General features: G+C 38.8%; 1 protein-coding gene across 1 annotated transcript in view; it reads right to left on the reverse strand.

Moving 5' to 3' along the window:
• LOC128645401 (sodium channel protein type 2 subunit alpha-like) overlaps positions 1-20,432 on the reverse strand; it is a 584,077-nt gene that overhangs the window by 364,651 nt on the left and 198,994 nt on the right. The window contains exons 11-14 of the mRNA XM_053698390.1: positions 13,450-13,752; positions 12,198-12,575; positions 3,456-3,588; positions 2,526-2,764 (exon numbers count right to left, since the gene is read on the reverse strand). Coding sequence (XP_053554365.1) covers positions 2,526-2,764; positions 3,456-3,588; positions 12,198-12,575; positions 13,450-13,752 — 1,053 coding nt within the window. The remainder of the gene's footprint in view (positions 1-2,525; positions 2,765-3,455; positions 3,589-12,197; positions 12,576-13,449; positions 13,753-20,432) is intronic.

Below are 20,432 nucleotides of genomic sequence, written 5' to 3' on the forward strand. Positions count from 1 at the left end.
AATATCTATAAAAAAATGCAAAGGCTCAAACAGAGCCTGCTGCAAAACTTTAAAAATGAGGTTAAGGCTCCAAGGAGGAGCAACAGACTTAGGGCTCGATTTATCAAGCCCCTACGGCTGCAAGTTCTCACAAGAACTTGCTCGCCGTCATTCTGAACCTCTTCGCCACCTCTAAGGTGGCAAAATTCAATCTCCTCGGTCGAGTCCGACCGAGGAGATTGACAGCTCCTGCCCGTGCGTGATTGGCTGTGCGCGGGCAGGGGGCGGGATTGCACGCAAGCGCAAAATTGCGCTCGTGTGCAATGTTCATTACCTGTGGGTAATTTCGCCCCACCACAGGCGAGCTGAGGCATACAGGGGCGCGTATACGCGCCTCAGCTTTCATAAATCTAGCCCTTAAACACAGGCCTGATTCTGACCAGGGCCTGACAAAAGGATTGAACATCAGGCACGTCTGCCAGGTGCTTATGAAACAAAAAATATACAAAATCCTAGGAATCCTCACCCCACTCCAAGAGTAGCCCTTGGATTTGCACCAATAAAGGTATTTACGCCATACCTTTAAATCTTTCTAGTAACAGTCTCAATGACCAACTCAGAAAAATTAATCCCCAAGCAGTCAGCTTCAGAGAAACGAGAGTTGGATGAAGGAATGGACCCTGAGTTAGAAGGTCCTTCCTCAGAGGCAACCTTCAAGGTGGAAGAGATGACATCTTCACTAGGTCTGTATACCAGATCCTGCAAGGCCATGCAGGAGCTATTAGAATTACCAATGCTCTCTCCTGTTTGATACGAGCAATGACTCGTGGAAGGAGAGCAAACAGAGGAAACAGATATGCCAGACTGAAATCCCAAGGGACAGCCAAAACATCTATCAGAGTGGCCTGCGGATCTCTCAACCTTGAACCATACATTGGAAGCTTGGTGTGCTGCTGAGACGCCATCAGATCCAACTCCGGCATCCTCCATTTGAGAGTTAACCTGGAGAACACCTCTGGATGGAGTGCCCACTCCTCGGGATGAAATGTCTGTCTGCTCAGGAAGTCTGCTTTCCAGTTGGTATGCTGCTACAGAGGGTGCTCTCATGAAGGTAGCCGGTGCGGCAAGGGGTGTCACTTGCGCTATAGAGTCTTGTGGCGTAGCAAATACCGTCTCCAAGAATAGATTGCATGTCTCCTCTGTTAGCGTTACCTTATAACTTTGCAATGTTGTTGGGTGACCGTCCGATAGCAGATCTTCCAGTGTTTCTGATGGCAGCGAAGGGAGTTTCATACCCCAAACAAAGCATACTCCAGCTTGTCAAAGTGGGACTGTAACTGTCTCCCATATGTGTAACTCCATCTTATGTTTGATTCGGTGGGGGTGGTAGGTTATATGCTGTAAATTGTAGCACTTTAAGTGCCGCGTAACGACAGGGCCAAAGACGCCCTGCCAGGGGGTATGGTGTAGGCTGAGGTCTTTTAACGGCTCCAGGCGCCGATGCCAGCAGCAATTCTTGCAAAACTGGATAAAATAGATGCAGCGTCTAAAGTATAAGTCAGCTCAAGCAAAATATTATATAGATCAATCTGCTAAAAGGTACATTTCTGCATTTATCAGAAAAAGGCTGTAGCAGCATGCAGCTATGCGACCAATCATGGCCGTTGCCCAGAAGTTCCCCCGCCCAAGGATATTTTAACTGAAATTTTTTTATTTAAATAACAAGTTAACCCCTTCATATCATTCATTAAAGAGTTAACAAGCAGCCTCTTTTACATACATTTAAAGTGCCCACACCCTGTCTATAAATATATCCTTACTAAGGATATACTGTGTCCCAATAACAGAACCTAGAAGACAGAAAACACTTGCCTGCATCTAGTCGTCCGGCAAGAGGACAGCTTACAAGGTGTGAAAGGACACATACTCCTTACAGAGGCCTGTAGAAAAAAGAAAGAACAGAGTAAACCTACTCTGGCATTTTATACCATGGGCAGCAAATATGTTAGGAACTTGTAAGGTGGGCCTTACTGCATTTTCCTAACTGCTTTAAAGCCACCACTACTCTACTGAAGAGATTGATGTGGACTACAGCTATACCCAAAATCTTGCTTGTAGCGAAAAGAAATCCAATTTTCTTCAGACACCAAAACTTCACCTCCTCCATTTAACAGAGGCAAAGAGAATGACTGGGGATTATGGGTAGGGGAGTGACACTTAACAGCTTTGCTGAGGTGCTCTTTGCCTCCTCCTGCTGGCCAGGAGTGATATTCCCACTAGTAATTGATGACATTGTGGACTCTCTATCTTAGGAAAGAAACTTAAATTTATTTTATCTTAGTAAGCAAATAATGGTGCAATGTTAGTTACATTATTTTAAAAATCTACTACATAGATTATATGGCTCCCATCTCTACTCGCCACAGTACTACACATTCTCTTTTTTTTTATTTTAATATTACTTCACATAATGATACCAATAAAACATTTTAATTCTAAGTACAAAATAGTAGAATAATAAATTATAAAGTATGAAAACAACTTACCAGATTTCCTACAGAAAGCACATCGCTAAAATTAGTACTCATTGGGTAGTGTTCCATCGCCATAAATAATGTATTCAAAACAATGCAGATGGTAATAGCAAGATCCACAAACGGGTCCATTACAAATACATTGACAGCATGCTTGATTCTTAACCATCGTTCAGAGCAATCCCAGATCAAAAAAGTATTGGCAAATTTATACCAACATGGTGGGCATTTTTCTCTGGATTCTTCAAGTTCTGTTAAAAAAAAATAATAAAAAAAATGAGACAAATCACACTGGTTACAGAAATTCCATAAACCACCTGATTAAAAAAAATGTAATAAGTATGTATGAAAGCTTCTGCGTGACAATTTAGTGCTTCACTTGTAATCTAGCCCTTATTTGTAACGGATAGTGCTCAAGCAATATTTCTGTTCCATAATGGTTTAATTTTTATGTACCACTTGAAAACTGGCCCTAAATTTTTGTTAAAAGCAGCAACACAGCTGACAATATGTGTGGAATATATAAAGCTTTTTGTGTATATGACAAATTTCTCTGTGATTCCCTTGAGATCATTACCTATAAGTGATCCTTCAGTTTAGTCTTTACAACTATTTTAGCCATGCAGATACCCACCATATATATTTTTCACAACTGACAGGAACACACACAGAGTGGTGACTTAACATCCTCACGACTTTCAGAAACACTTAAGACAGTGTTGTTTTTATGTTTGGCTGATACTCAGGGGACTTTTAAAAAATACTTTAAAGTGTCCAGTATTTTTGAGTAGATTTTACTGGGCAACCTGCTGAAATAGTGGACTGTCCTGCTGAATACTGGACACCTACAACCTTATCTGCAAAATAAATAACTATACTTTATATGTAATAATAAATGCTTATTATATACTTAAAAAATACTGTATGAATTTATAAATTTACCTTCCATTGTGTTTGTCAGGTTACTTGCAATACTTAAAGCTCTTTGTCTCAGAATAGGATCTTCCAGAAAATCCATAGATAAGCGATAAGAACTCAGCCTCCTGTTTCTTATTTCATTTTCTGTATTGGTGCCCTAAAAGATTAAAAAAATCATTATAAAAGAAATCTTATTTTGGGCCAGCTCATATCCAAACATAGATTATATTATTAACATCTAACCATCACATGCTTCATGCTTAAGTAGATAGGCTGCATTCTCATTTGGAATCAGCTAAAATATATATTAGTTTTAATGCATCCTTATTATCCACCACATGCAATAGTTTTAAAATGAGATGCAGCAATAGCTAATTAATAGCTAATTAATAACATATATGTGGCCTGCCACACTTTAGTGCACCACCCCTTCCAAATTTTAGAAACCCTATATATGTTTGATGTATGTATATATGAGACAAATATATATGAGTAAAAATGACAAATGTAAAGAAATCTAGGTCTTAGAAATCATATTATTTAAAAGGTGAAATACAACAATTGACATTTAGATGAGTATGCATTGTTTAGAATCTTTGTAATATATTGTTATGCATAAAATGACAATTTAAAAAGTTTACGTGCCATTAAAATTTTTTTTTCATTAAACAGACAAAAAGCCACAAATGTGTAATATCTATTGTGTGTTACCAATGTCTAGAGCTACGGAATCTGTTGGCGCCCTACAAATAACTGATAATAATAATATCAATAATAATAATGTTTCACATACTGCATATGCTTCATATACTTGAATTTCGAGAAAACAAAATTATGCTTACCAGATAATTTAATTTCCTTCTTTATAAGGAGAGTCCACTGCTTCATTCCTTACTGTTGGAAAACACTGAACCTTGCCACCAAAAGGAGACAAAGACACCCCAGCCAAAGGCTTAAATACCTCTCCTACTTCCCCTATCCCCCAGTCATTCTGGGGGATAGGGGAAGTACTGTAGGAGAAATATCAGGGTATAAAAGGTGCCAGAAGAAAATTATAATTTAGGGGGCCGCCATCAGAGAACACGGGCGGGGGCCGTGGACTCTCCTTATACAGAAGGAAATTAAATTATCTGGTAAGCATAATTTATGTTTTCCTTCTTAATACAGGGAGTGCAGAATTATTAGGCAAATGAGTATTTTGACCACATCATCCTCTTTATGCATGTTGTCTTACTCCAAGCTGTAAAGGCTCGAAAGCCTACTACAAATTAAGCATATTAGGTGATGTGCATCTCTGTAATGAGAAGGGGTGTGGTCTAATGACATCAACACCCTATATCAGGTGTGCATAATTATTAGGCAACTTCCTTTCCTTTGGCAAAATGGGTCAAAAGAAGGACTTGACAGGCTCAGAAAAGTCAAAAATAGTGAGATATCTTGCAGAGGGATGCAGCACTCTTAAAATTGCAAAGCTTCTGAAGCGTGATCATCGAACAATCAAGCGTTTCATTCAAAATAGTCAACAGGGTCGCAAGAAGCGTGTGGAAAAACCAAGGCGCAAAATAACTGCCCATGAACTGAGAAAAGTCAAGCGTGCAGCTGCCAAGATGCCACTTGCCACCAGTTTGGCCATATTTCAGAGCTGCAACATCACTGGAGTGCCCAAAAGCACAAGGTGTGCAATACTCAGACATGGCCAAGGTAAGAAAGGCTGAAAGACGACCACCACTGAACAAGACACACAAGCTGAAACATCAAGACTGGGCCAAGAAATATCTCAAGACTGATTTTTCTAAGGTTTTATGGACTGATGAAATGAGAGTGAGTCTTGATGGGCCAGATGGATGGGCCCGTGGCTGGATTGGTAAAGGGCAGAGAGCTCCAGTCCGACTCAGACGCCAGCAAGGTGGAGGTGGAGTACTGGTTTGGGCTGGTATCATCAAAGATGAGCTTGTGGGGCCTTTTCGGGTTGAGGATGGAGTCAAGCTCAACTCCCAGTCCTACTGCCAGTTTCTGGAAGACACCTTCTTCAAGCAGTGGTACAGGAAGAAGTCTGCATCCTTCAAGAAAAACATGATTTTCATGCAGGACAATGCTCCATCACACGCGTCCAAGTACTCCACAGCGTGGCTGGCAAGAAAGGGTATAAAAGAAGAAAATCTAATGACATGGCCTCCTTGTTCACCTGATCTGAACCCCATTGAGAACCTGTGGTCCATCATCAAATGTGAGATTTACAAGGAGGGAAAACAGAACACCTCTCTGAACAGTGTCTGGGAGGCTGTGGTTGCTGCTGCACGCAATGTTGATGGTGAACAGATCAAAACACTGACAGAATCCATGGATGGCAGGCTTTTGAGTGTCCTTGCAAAGAAAGGTGGCTATATTGGTCACTGATTTGTTTTTGTTTTGTTTTTGAATGTCAGAAATGTATATTTGTGAATGTTGAGATGTTATATTGGTTTCACTGGTAAAAATAAATAATTGAAATGGGTATATATTTGTTTTTTGTTAAGTTGCCTAATAATTATGCACAGTAATAGTCACCTGCACACACAGATATCCCCCTAAAATAGCTAAAACTAAAAACAAACTAAAAACTACTTCCAAAAATATTCATCTTTGATATTAATGAGTTTTTTGGATTCATTGAGAACATGGTTGTTGTTCAATAATAAAATTAATCCTCAAAAATACAACTTGCCTAATAATTCTGCACTCCCTGTATAAGGAGAGTCCACAGCTTCTTTCCTTACTGTTGGGAAACTTATACCCAAGTTCTAGAGGACACTGAATGATAACGGGAGGGACAAAAAGAGAGGCGGACCCTAATCTGAGGATACCACAGCCTGCAAAACCTTTCTCCCGAAGGCTGCTTCAGCAGAAGCAAAAACATCAAACTTAAAAAATTTAGAAAAAAGTATGTAAGGAGGACCAGGTAGCTGCCTTACAAATCTGATCCATAGAGGCCTCGTTCTTTAAGGCCCAAGAGGAGGCCACTGCTCTAGTAGAATGAGCCGTAATTCTCTAAGGAGGCTTATGTCCCGCTCTCTCATAAGCTAAGCGGATAACACTCCTCAACCAAAAAGACAAGGGAGTCGCAGAGACCTTCTGCCCCTTAAGCTTCACAAAATAGGCAACAAACAAGGAAGGAGTTTGTCGAAAAAATCCTTAGTAGCCTGAAGATAGAACTTTAAGGCCCAAACCACATCCAAATTATGAAGCAACCGCTCCTTCGCAGATGAAGGATTAGTACACAAGGAAGGAACCACAATCTCTTGATTGATGTTGCGGTCTAACACAACCTTAGGAAGGAAACCAAACTTAGTACGTAGGACAGCCTTATCAGCATGGAACACCAGATAAGGAGGCTCACATTGCAAGGCGGCAAGCTCAGACACGCTGCGTGCAGAAGCAATAGCCAGTAGAAAAAAAAAACCTTCAAGGATAACAACTTAATGTCAATTTCATGCATAGGCTCAAACGGAGCCCACTGTAGAATTTTAAGAACAAGATTCAGACTCCAAGGAGGAGCCTTAGATCTGAAAACGGTTCTGATCCTTATCAGAGCCTTAACAAAAGACTGTACATCTGGAAGCTCCTCTAGCCTCTTGTCCAGTAAAACAGACAGGGCCGAAATCTGTCCCTTCAGGGAACTGGCCGAAAGACCCTTCTCCAGTCCATCCTGGAGAAACGATAGGATCCTGGCAATCTTAACCTTATGCCAGGGGAATCTACGCTCTTCACACCAGAATAAATAGGTTTTCCACACTTTATGATAGATGCAACGAGTAACCGGCTTATGAGCTTGAATGAGAGTATCAATAACTCTCTCAGAAAAACCTCTCTTGGCTAGGACTAATCGTTCAATCTCCACGCAGTCAGCCTGAGAATCTAGATTTTGATGAACAAAAGAACCTTGTTTCAGCAGATCCCTGCGACAAGGTAACTTCCATGGAGGAGACAACGACATCCCCACCAGATCCGCCAACCATGTCCTTCGCGGCCACGATGGAGCAATCAGTATCACTGATGCCTGCTCCTGCTTGATGTGGGCCACTACAAGAGGAAGGAGTGGTAACGGCGGAAAAAGTTAAAATAGATTGAACCTCCAAGGCACCGCTAATGCATCTATTAGCTCCACCTGAGGATCCCTGGACCTCGACCCATATCTGGGTAGCTTGGTATTGAGACAAGATGCCAGGAGATCTATCTCCAGCGTCCCCCACCTGGATTGTGGATGAAAGGATTGTCTGCTCAGAAAATCCGCTTCCCAGTTGTCCACACCCGGAATGTAGATCGCTGACAGTGAACAGCTGTGGGCCTCCACCCACTCCAGAATCTGAGATACCTCCCTCATTGCTAGGGAGCTTCTTGTTCCCCCCTGATGGTTGATATAAGCCATCAAGGTAATATTGTCTGATTGGAATCTGATAAAATGGGACGAACCCAGAAGAGGCCAAGCCTTCAGAGCATTGAAGATTGCTCGAAGTTCCAGAATGTTGATCGGGAGGGAGCATTCCTCCTGAGACAACAGACCCTGTGCCTTCCTGGCACCTCAAACAGCTCCCCATTCTGATCCATCCATGAGATTGAAGAAGAGAGAGAAGAGATACCGAATGGTCCTCAACCAGACGAAAAGATGGTGCTTGTACCAGAATTTCATCCAAGTAAGGAGCCCTGGCAACGGCCAGGAGAGCCCCTAGAACCTCCGTAAAGATTCATGGAGCAGTGGCTAGACCAAACGGAAGTGCAACGAACTGGAAGTGCTGGTCCAGGAACGCAAACCTTAGGAACTGGAAGTAATCCTTGTGGATTGGAACGTGAAGGTAGGCATCCTATAATGGTCATGAACTGTCCTTCCTGTACTAGAGGAAGGATGGACCATTTTGTCTCCATCTTGAATGAGGGGACATTTAGAATTTTTATTTAAGCACTTTAGGTCCAGAATCGGGCGGAAAGTTCCTTCCTTCTTTGGGACCACGAACAGGTTTTAATAATATCCCAAACCTCTTTCTGTGATAGGAACTGGGACAATGACCCTTAAGGTGGACAGATCCTGAACTCACCCCAGAAAGGCTTCCCTCTTTTCTGGTCTTGAAGACAGACTTTAGAGGAGAAATCTGCCCTTGGGTGGATGAGATTTAAAACCTATCTTGTATCCCTGAGCTATGACTTCCAGGACCCATGGATCCTGCACGTCCCTGAACCAAGCACCTTAAAACAGCGAAAGTCTGCCCCTACACGATCCAGAGTTGGATCGAGGGCCGCCAACTTTGTCTCGGCGTGCTTCTTGTTCTGCTTGGATTTATTCCAGGATTGAGCCAGCTTCCAAGTGCTCTTGGTTTGCTCGGGCTTAGAGGAGGACTACTGTCATTAAGATTTTTCAGAACGAAAAGTACGAAAATTCAATTGACCCTTAGGGGCGTATTTATCAAAGTATCAACCGAAAATACGCTCGAATTCTGCATCGTAATTGTTGCAAGATTGATTCGACCTAGTTATCAAAGCTTCAAGATTGGCAAATGTTGAAATGTGTGACGTAACATATGATCCCCTGATCTCAATCCGACGCAGATCGATGCTTACGTCATTACAGATGTTATGAATACACATTCAACTCTATTTGACACTTTTTCCAATTTATTAAACTTTTAACAGGTACGCTCGCAGCTATTCCGACGCACTATACCTGGTTTTCAAACTGCCACCCTTGAGGCAGCAGATGCCATAGAAATCAATGGGAGTATGAAAGCAATGAAAGCTTATTTTCGATGCCGCAACAGAATGAAATATACGCCATTGATTTCTATGGTTGAAAAAAAGTTATGTTTGCACCTAACACCCTAACATAAACCCAGAGTCTAAACACCCCTAATCTGCCGCCGCCTCACATTGCCACCACAAATAAAATTTATTAACCCCTATCCCGCTGCTCCCTGACAGCGCCGCCACCAAATAAACGTATTAACCCCTAAACCTCTGGCCTCCCACATCACCACCACTAACTTAACCTATTAACCCCTAAACCATCAGCCCCCCCACATCGCCAAAAACTAAATGAAGCTATTAACCCCTAAACCTAACAACCCCTTAACTTTAAATTAAAATTACAAGATCCCTATCTTAATATAAATTAAAACGTACCTGTAGAACTTAAATAAACTAATTTTAAATTATAAATTAACCTACCCTAACTATTATACTAAAATTAAATTAAACTACCAATTAAATAAACTTAATTACATATTAAAAAACCTAACACTACTAAAATTATTTAAATATACAATTAAACATTATTACAAAGTCCTAAATTACAAAAAAACACTAAGTTACAAAAAATAACAAACACTAAATTATGAAAAATAACAAACGAAATTATCCAAAATAAAAAATGTACACCTAATCTAATAGCCCTTTCAAAATAAAAAAGCCCCCCTAGATAAAAAAAAAACCCTAGCCTACAATAAACTACCAATGGCGCTTAAAAGGGCCTTTTGTGGGGCATTGCCCCAAAGATATCAGCTCTTTTACCTGTATAAAAAATACAAACACCCCCCAATAGTAAAACCCACCACCCAACCAGTCCCCCAAATAAAAACCTTGGCAGGGCGAGGTAAAGCACTAAGGGCCTCAAACACCGCCATCTTTAACTGCGCTGTAAAGTTTGATGGTATAAGGTTCCCTCCAGATAGAGGATCAAGCATGCTACTTGAAGCTGCATGTGATGAAGGAGATGACTGATGGGCATGCACCTCATGGGACGGCGAGTCCTCAGAGGTGGACGGCTCCGTTGTACTAAAGGGTTTAACCTTCTTAGACATCATAAATTTGCTGATGCATATGGAACATAGCTGAGAGGGCGGGCAAACCAAGGCCTCCTCACAATATAGACAAATATTACTATTAGGAATAGAGGGAGTACCCTCAAGCATATTAAAATCCTCCACAACTTGCACCAAGAACAGTAGGACACAGATAAAAAAAACTTTATTTCTCACAAAAATGGCACCTTTATACTCCCAATGACTGGGGCACTCACCACCTCCTAGACCCAGGCAAATAGAGAAACAAACGACTTCTCTGACAGCTAGCTTGGTAAGGAAAGAGAAAACGAAAGTGTGACCACACCGGTCACGTGGTGCACAAGGCAGAACCGCCCCTGCTATGAGAAAAAAACGCGCCAAGCTACAAGCTGCGCAGCGTTCAAGGTGAAAGTAAAAAACCTGTATGTTCCATTACCCCATAACAAACAGTCTATGAGCCCAATATCTCACACATAAAGCAGCATAAAATCAAAGAAGCACATTTGATTATTTCCCACTGTTCAATAACCTCCCTCAGGAGGAGATATTAACCCAGGATTATATTAAGATACAAGAAGACACACTGTGACCCTGTCTTCAGTGTTTTCAACATGTGTAAAAAAATGAAACGATCTTACCAGAACCCATGCTGTGGAACAGAAACACAGCCTCTCATGTGTGATAGTCTTGTAGCATCGCTCCTGACATGGACTTGAGTGAAGAAAATGCAGACAGTGAAACTCGTCAACACTGGTTGCTTAAGGAGCTGTTAGCAGGCAGTCTGGATGGGTTCGCAGGAAGACTCTCCCTGCATCTCCAGACTCTAACTTTCATCAAAGCTCTCACTGAGAGGCTGACAAGACTACTTAAAACTCCAGTCCCATAACAAAGGGCAGATACCACTCCTGAGGAACAACTCTGAAATCTTCTGACACTTCTCTGCCATCCTCCTGTGATGAAAGGCAAAGAATGACTGGGGGATAGGGGAAGCTCTCACTGAGAGGCTGACAAGACTACTTAAAACTCCAGTCCCATAAGAAAGGGCAGATACCCCTCCTGAGGAACAACTCTGAAATCTTCTGACACTTCTCTGCCATCCTCCTGTGATGAAAGGCAAAGAATGACTGGGGGATAGGGGAAGTGTGAGAGGTATTTAAGCCTTTGGCTGGAGTTTCTTTGACTCCTCCTGGTTTCCCAACAGTAAGGAATGAAGCCGTGTACTCTCCTTATATTAAGAAGGAAAAAGCTGATTAAAAAAGGATCTACACTATAGAAGACGTAATGTGTTCCTTGTTTATTAAAAGGGTTAAATAGTACATGCTTTTCAGTTAGGATTCTAAATAGAAATTATAATTAATAAATTAAATAGGCCATGCAGAATTATAGTATAAAAAGAATAAATAACTGTATTGTAGTACTAAAACATATTCATTTTATCTTTTTTATTATTAGCATCAATAATTTGTTTTCGCTTTGTATTTCTGTAGACTACAGTAATGCCACTTATTTTTCATCATTCTAATAAATTTTAGGAGCATAGACTGGGCCTATTCTACAATCAGTACAGAATTACAAATAAAAATTAAGGATAGCGCTCTTATTGGGTGAATATTTTTATTATCTCATTATTGGGCCAGCCGCAACATTTCACAGCATCTGCCCCTAGGTCTAGCATAGAGCACTACTGAACCAATGCTGGGCCAATGAAGGTGTCTTCTAAGTAAAAAAGAAAGGAAATCTTAATTTTTAATTAAAATATATAAACTACATTATTTGAAGATAAAATTAGTTGTATTATAATTAATATAGAAAATATTTTAAGTTATTAGTATGTTAGAGGCATTGCAAAAAAAATTTAAAAAGCAGTTGCATTCACAGCTTCACCAACCAAGGATTAAGTGTTCCGGCTGGAACCACTAGGACAAGGCTACCATGCCTAATCTATTTGAAACTTCCTTACATTGTCATCAGAAGCTGGTTTATCTATTATCACCTCTGGCAGAAGTAGTCCAGCAGGCGATGTTGGAGCCGATGGACCACCAAGCAGAGAGACCACTCCATTGCAATCCACAGTGCTGTGCATCTTCCCATTTACAGGAAACACTGGTAGAGTCCTTGATGCTTTACTGGTTTGACTTATATTACTGTTTCTCCGTTCTTGTCTGTTTGGCACAAACAAAGATCCCCTTCTGCTCTCGTTGTCCTCAAAAGTGCTGTGTTCATCATCCGCAAAGTCATTTTCTGACCCTACATCCTTTCCACGTCCTCTAAAACTAAATAGGCTGGCTCGACTGTTGCGCCTTGGGGAAAACAGGGATCCACGAAAACTAAGAAGAGACTAAAAAAAAAAGGAGAATGCAAAATAAGGTAAACAACTTGCACAGTTAAAGATCTTGGTGATCATCTATGTAAAACGTAGATAAATATGTGTGAATAAGACAGCTGTAGAATTACTACTAGTACAACAAACTCAGAGAAAGTGTAGGTCTAAATAGTTAGTGTGTGTCGCTTAAAATCTGTCTAGCTTTATTTTTCTGATATCAGTTTAAGAATTTTTGTATAATATGCTGGTTCCCTTGAAATATTTTCCTGAATGTGGCTTTGTAACTTAAAAAAAAAAAAAATATTTAAAATGCACTATGATACATTTTAAAATATAGAATAGTATGTCTGCAATATTTTGATCTGCAAAAATGCTTTTAACAAGACTCATAGGTTTTATGATAACTATTACTGAGCACATGACCAGCGGAACATACATCATTAGGTTATGTCTATGAGTATTACTAGCAATGCATGTCTCAAGTGTGTAAATACTAGTCACCTTTTATTATCATTAAAGGAAAATAGCTAACAATTTTTTTAGCATCAAGAAATCACCTCAATGTGCCTAGTGTCCTGAATCTGAAAATGTGTTTAATCTTTTATTTTTTTATGAGCGACTTTGCACTTTGTAAACTCTGTTAAAAAATATTTCAGTTTGAAGTACTCATGAGTTCAATTATAATCAACTTTTTTCAAAACTTATGTAAACAATTGACTTGTTTAGAATAACTCAAGTTTTAAAAAAAACTGCTGAATTTTTTTTTAAATATATGTAGTTTTCCATGCAAATCATCTATTGCAATGCATTAAAAATTGCTTTTTACAATGTTCATATATACAATTGAATGTCTTATTAAACATATAACAAAGCTCAGAGGTAGTAGTACCTGATGTGGGGAGGAGTATTTTTTTTCATATGTTAAGCGATTGCCTTCTATGGAGAATCTGAACCCTTTCTTTTTAATGCTGGTTTCTGATGTTGACTTGTGGAATTTTTCATCATCACACTTCTCGTCTCCATCACCCTGCTCCTTTTGTCTCCTTTTCTTTTTCCTGTTTCTTCTCTCTTTAGCACTTTTTGAACTAAGTTTTGATGCTTCAGAAGAGCTCTCTGAGAGCCCACCAAATCCAGTTCCACCACTTAATTCTCTGGATCCCGTCGCAGCTTCTGCTGCTGCTGCTGCCGCTAACTGCAAGTAAACAAAAAAAAGTCTTCTAACCAATAGATAGAACATAATAAAAAAAGATTTAAAAAAACAAGTTAAATATAAAAATAAAAAATCCTAATTTCTTACTCATACCGCTATCATTTCTTTAACAAACCCTGCTTTTTGAGGTGCTTATACATTTGGTTTATGTTAGTGAATTTCTTTGAAATTTTATTCTCATTATACGTTTGGTGACAAATGGTCCAATACTTAAAGGGATACTGAACCAAATTATTTTCTTTCATGATTCAGATAGAGCATGCAATTTTAACCCATTAGTGACAAGACCGTTTTTCAATTTTCTTAATGTTAAAGTGAAGGTAAATTCGACTCCAGAACTTCACATATTCTGAAAGCTCTTCTCCTAACTAGCATATCGATATGTTTATTTAGTTCCAAAGTCAAATGTACTTTTAATACTCAGCAATTTTGTCAGACTATGTTACCTCATTTAATGCAGCCTCTCTCAACAAGGACAGAGACTCCTATTTTGCATAAGCCTTTTCCTTTACTGCTCAACAGCCATTCAAAGTAATATAATACAATTTAAAAGTTTAACATAGAAATAACATAAATTAATATGGTAACCAATAAGAAACAACCCTGAATTGTGTTATCCAGGGCAGACCAATCAGAAAAGTTAATTCTAGTATAAACAGTCCCAATAATATTCCAACTGCCTCTTTTCACTTTGCTGCTCTCAAAGATAAGTATTTTGCAGTGTGTCAAAATATTGTGATTGCAGTGTGTTTTGGAATAAAGCTTCAATTTTTTCTGTGTTATTTAGATTATTATTTTACATTTTTCTCTTGTTTTTCTCCCTTTCTCTTGCTTGTTTTTGTTCTTTTAGAACTTATTTATTTCTATTGTTTCCCTTGTTAACTTATTTATTATTACTCATTTTCTTTATTTTTCATGCTATATCAACTTTTGCTTTACCTTCCAGTTTTTAATTGCCCTCTTTTTGTCTCTTGGAGCTTCTGTCTGCTCCTTCATTTTCATTTTGTATCTCCCTATTCTCTGCTGCCTCCAGACTGGCATCCATTTTCTTTCCTTCTCCCTGCAATTGTAGCCACTCCCCCTGACTGTCATTTCATTTTCTCCTCAGTGTTGTCATCCTGTTTCCTGCCCCTGCTTCTCTCTGTCAGCCAGCCCTCACCTCACAGAAGATTTGGCAATATTTCAGCCTTCTCTTCTGTTTTTTTACTTATTACATTGTTGTTACACTAACGTTTTTCATACATTTACTTAGCTTAAACAGTTTTTCCTGTATTTCATCAGGAATTAGTTTTCATTATTAATTATTACTTTATGTTTAAACTTTATTTGTTTTAATTGTTATTTAACTTATATTGGGTATTTTCTCACTGGATTTAATAAAATATATATATATATTTATTATGTTGCATTGTGCTTTACTTTAATTTAAAATGCATTTAAAAGAATATAATTCTGTTTCTGCTGAGTCAGTTGCAGATGAATTTGACAGTACTATTAAAGACTATAGAAGTCATTGTAAGGCAGTATTAAGATCTGCCAATGAGAATCTTATTTCTCCTAAAAAAGCTAAACAAAAAAGAAAACATTTATCTAAAAGATAAAGAAATATTTTATTGAAAAAGAAATTACATAAAGGAGCTTTTAGTCTGAAAAACCCAGACATCAGAGTTAATTCTCCTGCTACTAAAAATAAAATGATTTCCTCAGAATCAGATTCTGAGGATGCAGCTCCTATTCAGAAAGCATCCAAGAGGAAAGTAGACTTTGTTTCTACATCTGAGTTTTCGAACTCCATTTCAGAAAATTATAATTACTCTTGGCAGTCTATATTTACTGAAGAACTTTCGGATAGTTCCTCCTCAGATAATATCCCAAAAAAGAAAAAAAAAGAAAAAAATCTATAAAAAAAAAATCAAAAAAGATATTACTAGACAATGAATGTATTGAATTTTTAGATCCAAAGGATTTACAACATCCTCGCTCCTCTAATTGGAGACCCTCCAAAAGTGTTGCAAAATTCCTGGATCATTATTTAAGAAAACCATTATCGGTTAAAGCCAGGTCTACTTTAAGAGCAGAATGCCCTAGACCAGAGTTGCCGCATAAATCTTCTGTCACGCCAGAAGTGGACGCAAATATTATTATGTTTGTAAGCAAAAAAAAATTAATATCAGAAAAGAACCTGATAAATTCTTGAAAGCTTGCCAGGATAAATATCTGGACACTTTAGGTCCTATTACAAAAATGTTCGAACTAACCGAAGAAGCCATTGTTAATAAAGTTTTATTAGACCCTTATATCATGAGACAATGGATTGAGAGAGCTATTTATCTCATGGGTGATGTCAATACGGCTCTGTCTACTCAGCGTAGACACATTATCCTACGTAAAATTGATCCCAAAATCTCAGACTTTGCCCCCACAGAGATGGGCCCCCATGCTGAGGGTCTCTTGTTTGGTGACCTTGGTTTTAAAGAGTTAAACTCCTATGTAAACACATTTAACTCACTGAACAAAGTAAAGACTACCTCTAAAAAGATATTTTATCCTACACCTAATCGTGTTTTTGACTGGGCCGGGAAAGGAAGAGCCCATTTTCCCGGTCGTTCTTTCTTCCCAAATAGGTATCAATATCAGTCCTTCCCTCCACCAAACCAGATCTCCCTCAAAGACGGATTGTATTCTCAAAAACAGACTCAAGTCTTTTAGATCAAGAAATAGAAAATCTTCTGCTAAAACAGGCCATAGAAATAGCTCCAAACAACAAAAATGAGTTTATCAGCAACATGTTCTTTGTGAAAAAGAAAGAATGATCTCTCCGTCCAGTGATAAATCTAATGAATCTGAATGCTTTTCTATCTTACAACCATTTCAAGATGGAGTGAATTCATCTTCTGAGAGATTGTCTTATGGACAAAGACTAGTTGGTAAGATTAGATCCAACAGTTGCTTATCTTACCGTTCCTATCCATCCCTTTCATCACAATTTCCTCCGTTTTTTCTAGGGAATAAAATCTGGCAATTTTCTTGTCTACCTTTTGGTATTTCCTCGGCCCCTTGGGTGTTTACAAAATTTTGAAACCTGTTGTAGCGTGGCTCAGATTAAGAGGAATTCCCCTGTTCATTTATCTGGACGATATTCTTATTAAGAATCAGGATCATTCTCTCCTCCTTTCCCACTTGGATTTGACCCTAAATATTTTAAAAAACTTAGGTTTCCTTATCAACATCAAAAAATCGGTTCTTATTCCGTCTCAGAAACTTCTAGGTTTTCTGATAGATACTACTTCATCAACTCTAACTCTTCCCTTGGAGAAAGTGAAGAAAATAAAATTGGAAATTTATCATTTACTAAAGAAAAGTTTTTTCCAATCAGATCCCTTGCAAGAATCGTAGGTCTTCTTTCAGCTTCGATTCAAGCGATTTTTCCAGCTCCATTACAGAGATAAAAAATCTTTTATTTAAGGAAGGGTTTCTCCTATTCGCACAAGATCTCTTTGTCAGAAGAAGCCAGGATCGAATTGATCTGGTGGCTTTCCAATATAGACGCTTGGAATGGCAAAGCTATATTTTGGAAAGCTCCAGATGTGGTTCCCTGATTACTGGAGGCAAATGGTCAATTTCGGAATGCAAGATTCACATCAATTGCATCGAATCGATTACCGGCTCATTTGCAATAAAGAGTTTTATCAAACAAAATTCTCCTATCGCCATTCTTTTACGGATGGACAACATTTCGGCAGTTCATTATCTGAATCGTTTGGGTGGAACTCATTCCAAACAACTATCAGATATAACGAAGAATTTCATTCATCAATGTCTCCAGAACAATATCTTTATTCGAGCAGAGTACATTCCGGGTCTATCCAATACAGCTGCAGATTGGGGTTCTCATTACTTATCAGACTCAAGCGGCTGGAGATTGCATCCAGATATTTTTCAGAGCTTACAACTGATCAGAGGTCTGTTCTCGATAGACTTATTCGCATCTCGCTTGAATTGCCAAATTCTTCCAGATCCAGAAGCCCTAGCAGTAGATGGTTTTTCTTCAGACTTGGCCCCTCCAAGGAGCATATGCTTTCCCTCCCTTCTCAATGATTCCTCGAGTCTTGAATATAATCAGGAGGAACAAAATTTCCCTTGTTCTTATATCCCTTTTTTGGCGACCCAATGATGGTACCCATCCCTTCTGGAGATGTCCTTTTTCTTCACAGTTCTCCTCCCTCTTGTTCCACATCTTTTACTAGATCCAAACGGAGATTTTCACAATCTAGTACTTCAAGGTTCTCTTCAGCTCATTGCTTGGACAATTTCATGGGATCCTGGGCCCCAGAAGGACTTTCTTCTTCAGCTAGATCAATATTACAAGATGCCTGGTCACCAGGAACTAAAAAATGTTACCTTTCAGCCTGGGCCAGATGGTCTAGCTAGTGCAGTCAAAAACATTTGGATCCCTTTTCAGCTACTTTGAGCGAGATTCTAAATTTTCTTATTTGATGAAGGTTTAGCTTATAGATCTATTAATGTTTATAGATCAGCTATATCTGCAGGTCACAAGCTTATTAACAATACACCTATTGGTCAACATATTTCTATTTCCAGGCTTATGAAATCTATCAAACTTAAAAGACCTCCTTCGGCTAAGTATTCTTCCTTCTGGGATGTTAATTTAATTTTTTCTTTGTTGAAATCTTGACCCTCTAATGAATTCCTTTCTCTTAACTCTCTGGCAAGCTTGCAACTCTTCTCTGTCTTTTGTATTGCAGAAGTTTCGGATGTTAAAGCCATTGACTTTTCTTCCAAAATGTTTTCTCCTCAAGGAGTCAACTTTAGCGTCTCTAGAAGAACTAAATCCATGTCTTCTATTTTTTATCCCTATTTTTTGGATTGTCCTTCCTTGTGTATGGTTCTTTGCCTAAAAGAATACGGAAATCGTACCTTATCCTTTAGAAATTTCTCATCTAATCAACTTTTCATTTCTTATTCTCCTCCTCATGATCCTGTTTCTTCTACTTCTATTAGTAGATGGATTAAATGGGTCATGAGTGAAGCAGGCATAGATAAATCTTTCCCTTCTCATTCAGTAAGGGGAGCAGCTGCTTCTAAAGCTTTTTGTAAATCAGCTTCCCTTCAAGAAATTCTAAATGCAGCAGACTGGTCATCTGATTCAGTCTTCAGACAGTTTTATTTCAAACCTATTAATTCTTTGCCTCAACGCCTTCTGGATTGAATTTACGTCTAGCTTTAAACTTGCAAAATAGGAGTCTCTGTCCTTGTAATAAAATTCAGATTTTCCTAGCCTTGATGAAGGAATAATCTAGATTTTATTAAAGAGACAGACGAGTATTTTCCCTCCCTTCCCATACCCTTGGGCAGTTCTTATTTTTTATAATTATAAATCTATTATTTGACAAGTAATTTATTTATATCTATTTCAGCTCCTGGTTCCTCTTCTACAGGATTTCAACCTCCTTCGGGAATGTGAGGATAATCTTCGTGATCAAAATTATCACACACAAACTTCTTCAACTTCTGCAGGAATTCATCCTCAACCTTCGTTCCTTTCCGATGGTCCTCATGAAAAAAAAATTCTTTATTTCTTTGGATTCTTGTTATTGTTTTTCATGTTGTCTTTGGGACTTATTTCTTAAGATTCTTACCATATTTTTTCCAGCACCAAAGTTCAAAGAGGCAGTTGGAATATTATTGGGACTGTTTATACTAGAATGAACTTTTCTGATTGGTCTGCCCTGGATCACACCATTCAGGGTTGTTTATGTTATTTCTATGTTAAACTTTTAAATTGTATTATGTTACTTTGAATGGCTGTTGAGCAGTAAAGGAAAAGGCTTATGCAAAATACTCATCTCTGTCTCTTTAATAAAATCTAGATTATTTCTTCACCAAGGCTAGGATAATCGGAATTTTCCCTTTCGCTTCTTTGACTGAAAGCTCTTTCAGCCAAATGGAGGCTCACCATGCACCCCATGTAAATTAATCATAGCACGCTCCCATGCTTGGAACTCTGCCTGGAAGTTGAACTGCACACACGTTGCTATTTGTGCAACAGAAACAGTAATTACTGTTTTAAAAGTAAGCAGCCTCCCCAAAGTTTTAGGAGAATACTGATGTATACCTACTCCATCTTGCTCCTGTTTGTGTAAAGAGTCTTATAATATGCAGAGGAAGAGGGAGGAGGAGTGTGCAATAGAACCACACTTTCAGTGGGTGTTCCAGCTACCTTTTCAACAGTGCTAAACCGGAAGCTTCTAAGTAACAGCTAGATTACGAGTTTTGCGCGCTAAAGGGAAATGAACTAACCTCCCTATAGCGCTGCTATTACAGGTTTTGTAAAACCCGGCTAGCGTGGGCGATATGGTTGCGTTGAGCTCCATAACTCACCTAAATACAAGCTTACAGTTATTAACCCCTAATCTGCCGCCCCCAATGTCACCGCCACTATACTAAAGTTATTAACCCCTAAACCTCTGGCCTCCCACATCACTAACACTAAATAAATATATTAACCCCTAACCCTAATGTAACCCTAAGTATAACCCTAACGTAACCCTAAACCTAAGTCTAACCCTAACCCCCCTAACTTAAATAAAATTAAAATAAATCTAAATAAAACTTACAATTATTACCTAAATAATTCCTAT

Source organism: Bombina bombina, chromosome 1, assembly GCF_027579735.1.
Source record: "Bombina bombina isolate aBomBom1 chromosome 1, aBomBom1.pri, whole genome shotgun sequence".
Classification (NCBI taxonomy): Eukaryota; Metazoa; Chordata; class Amphibia; order Anura; family Bombinatoridae; genus Bombina; species Bombina bombina.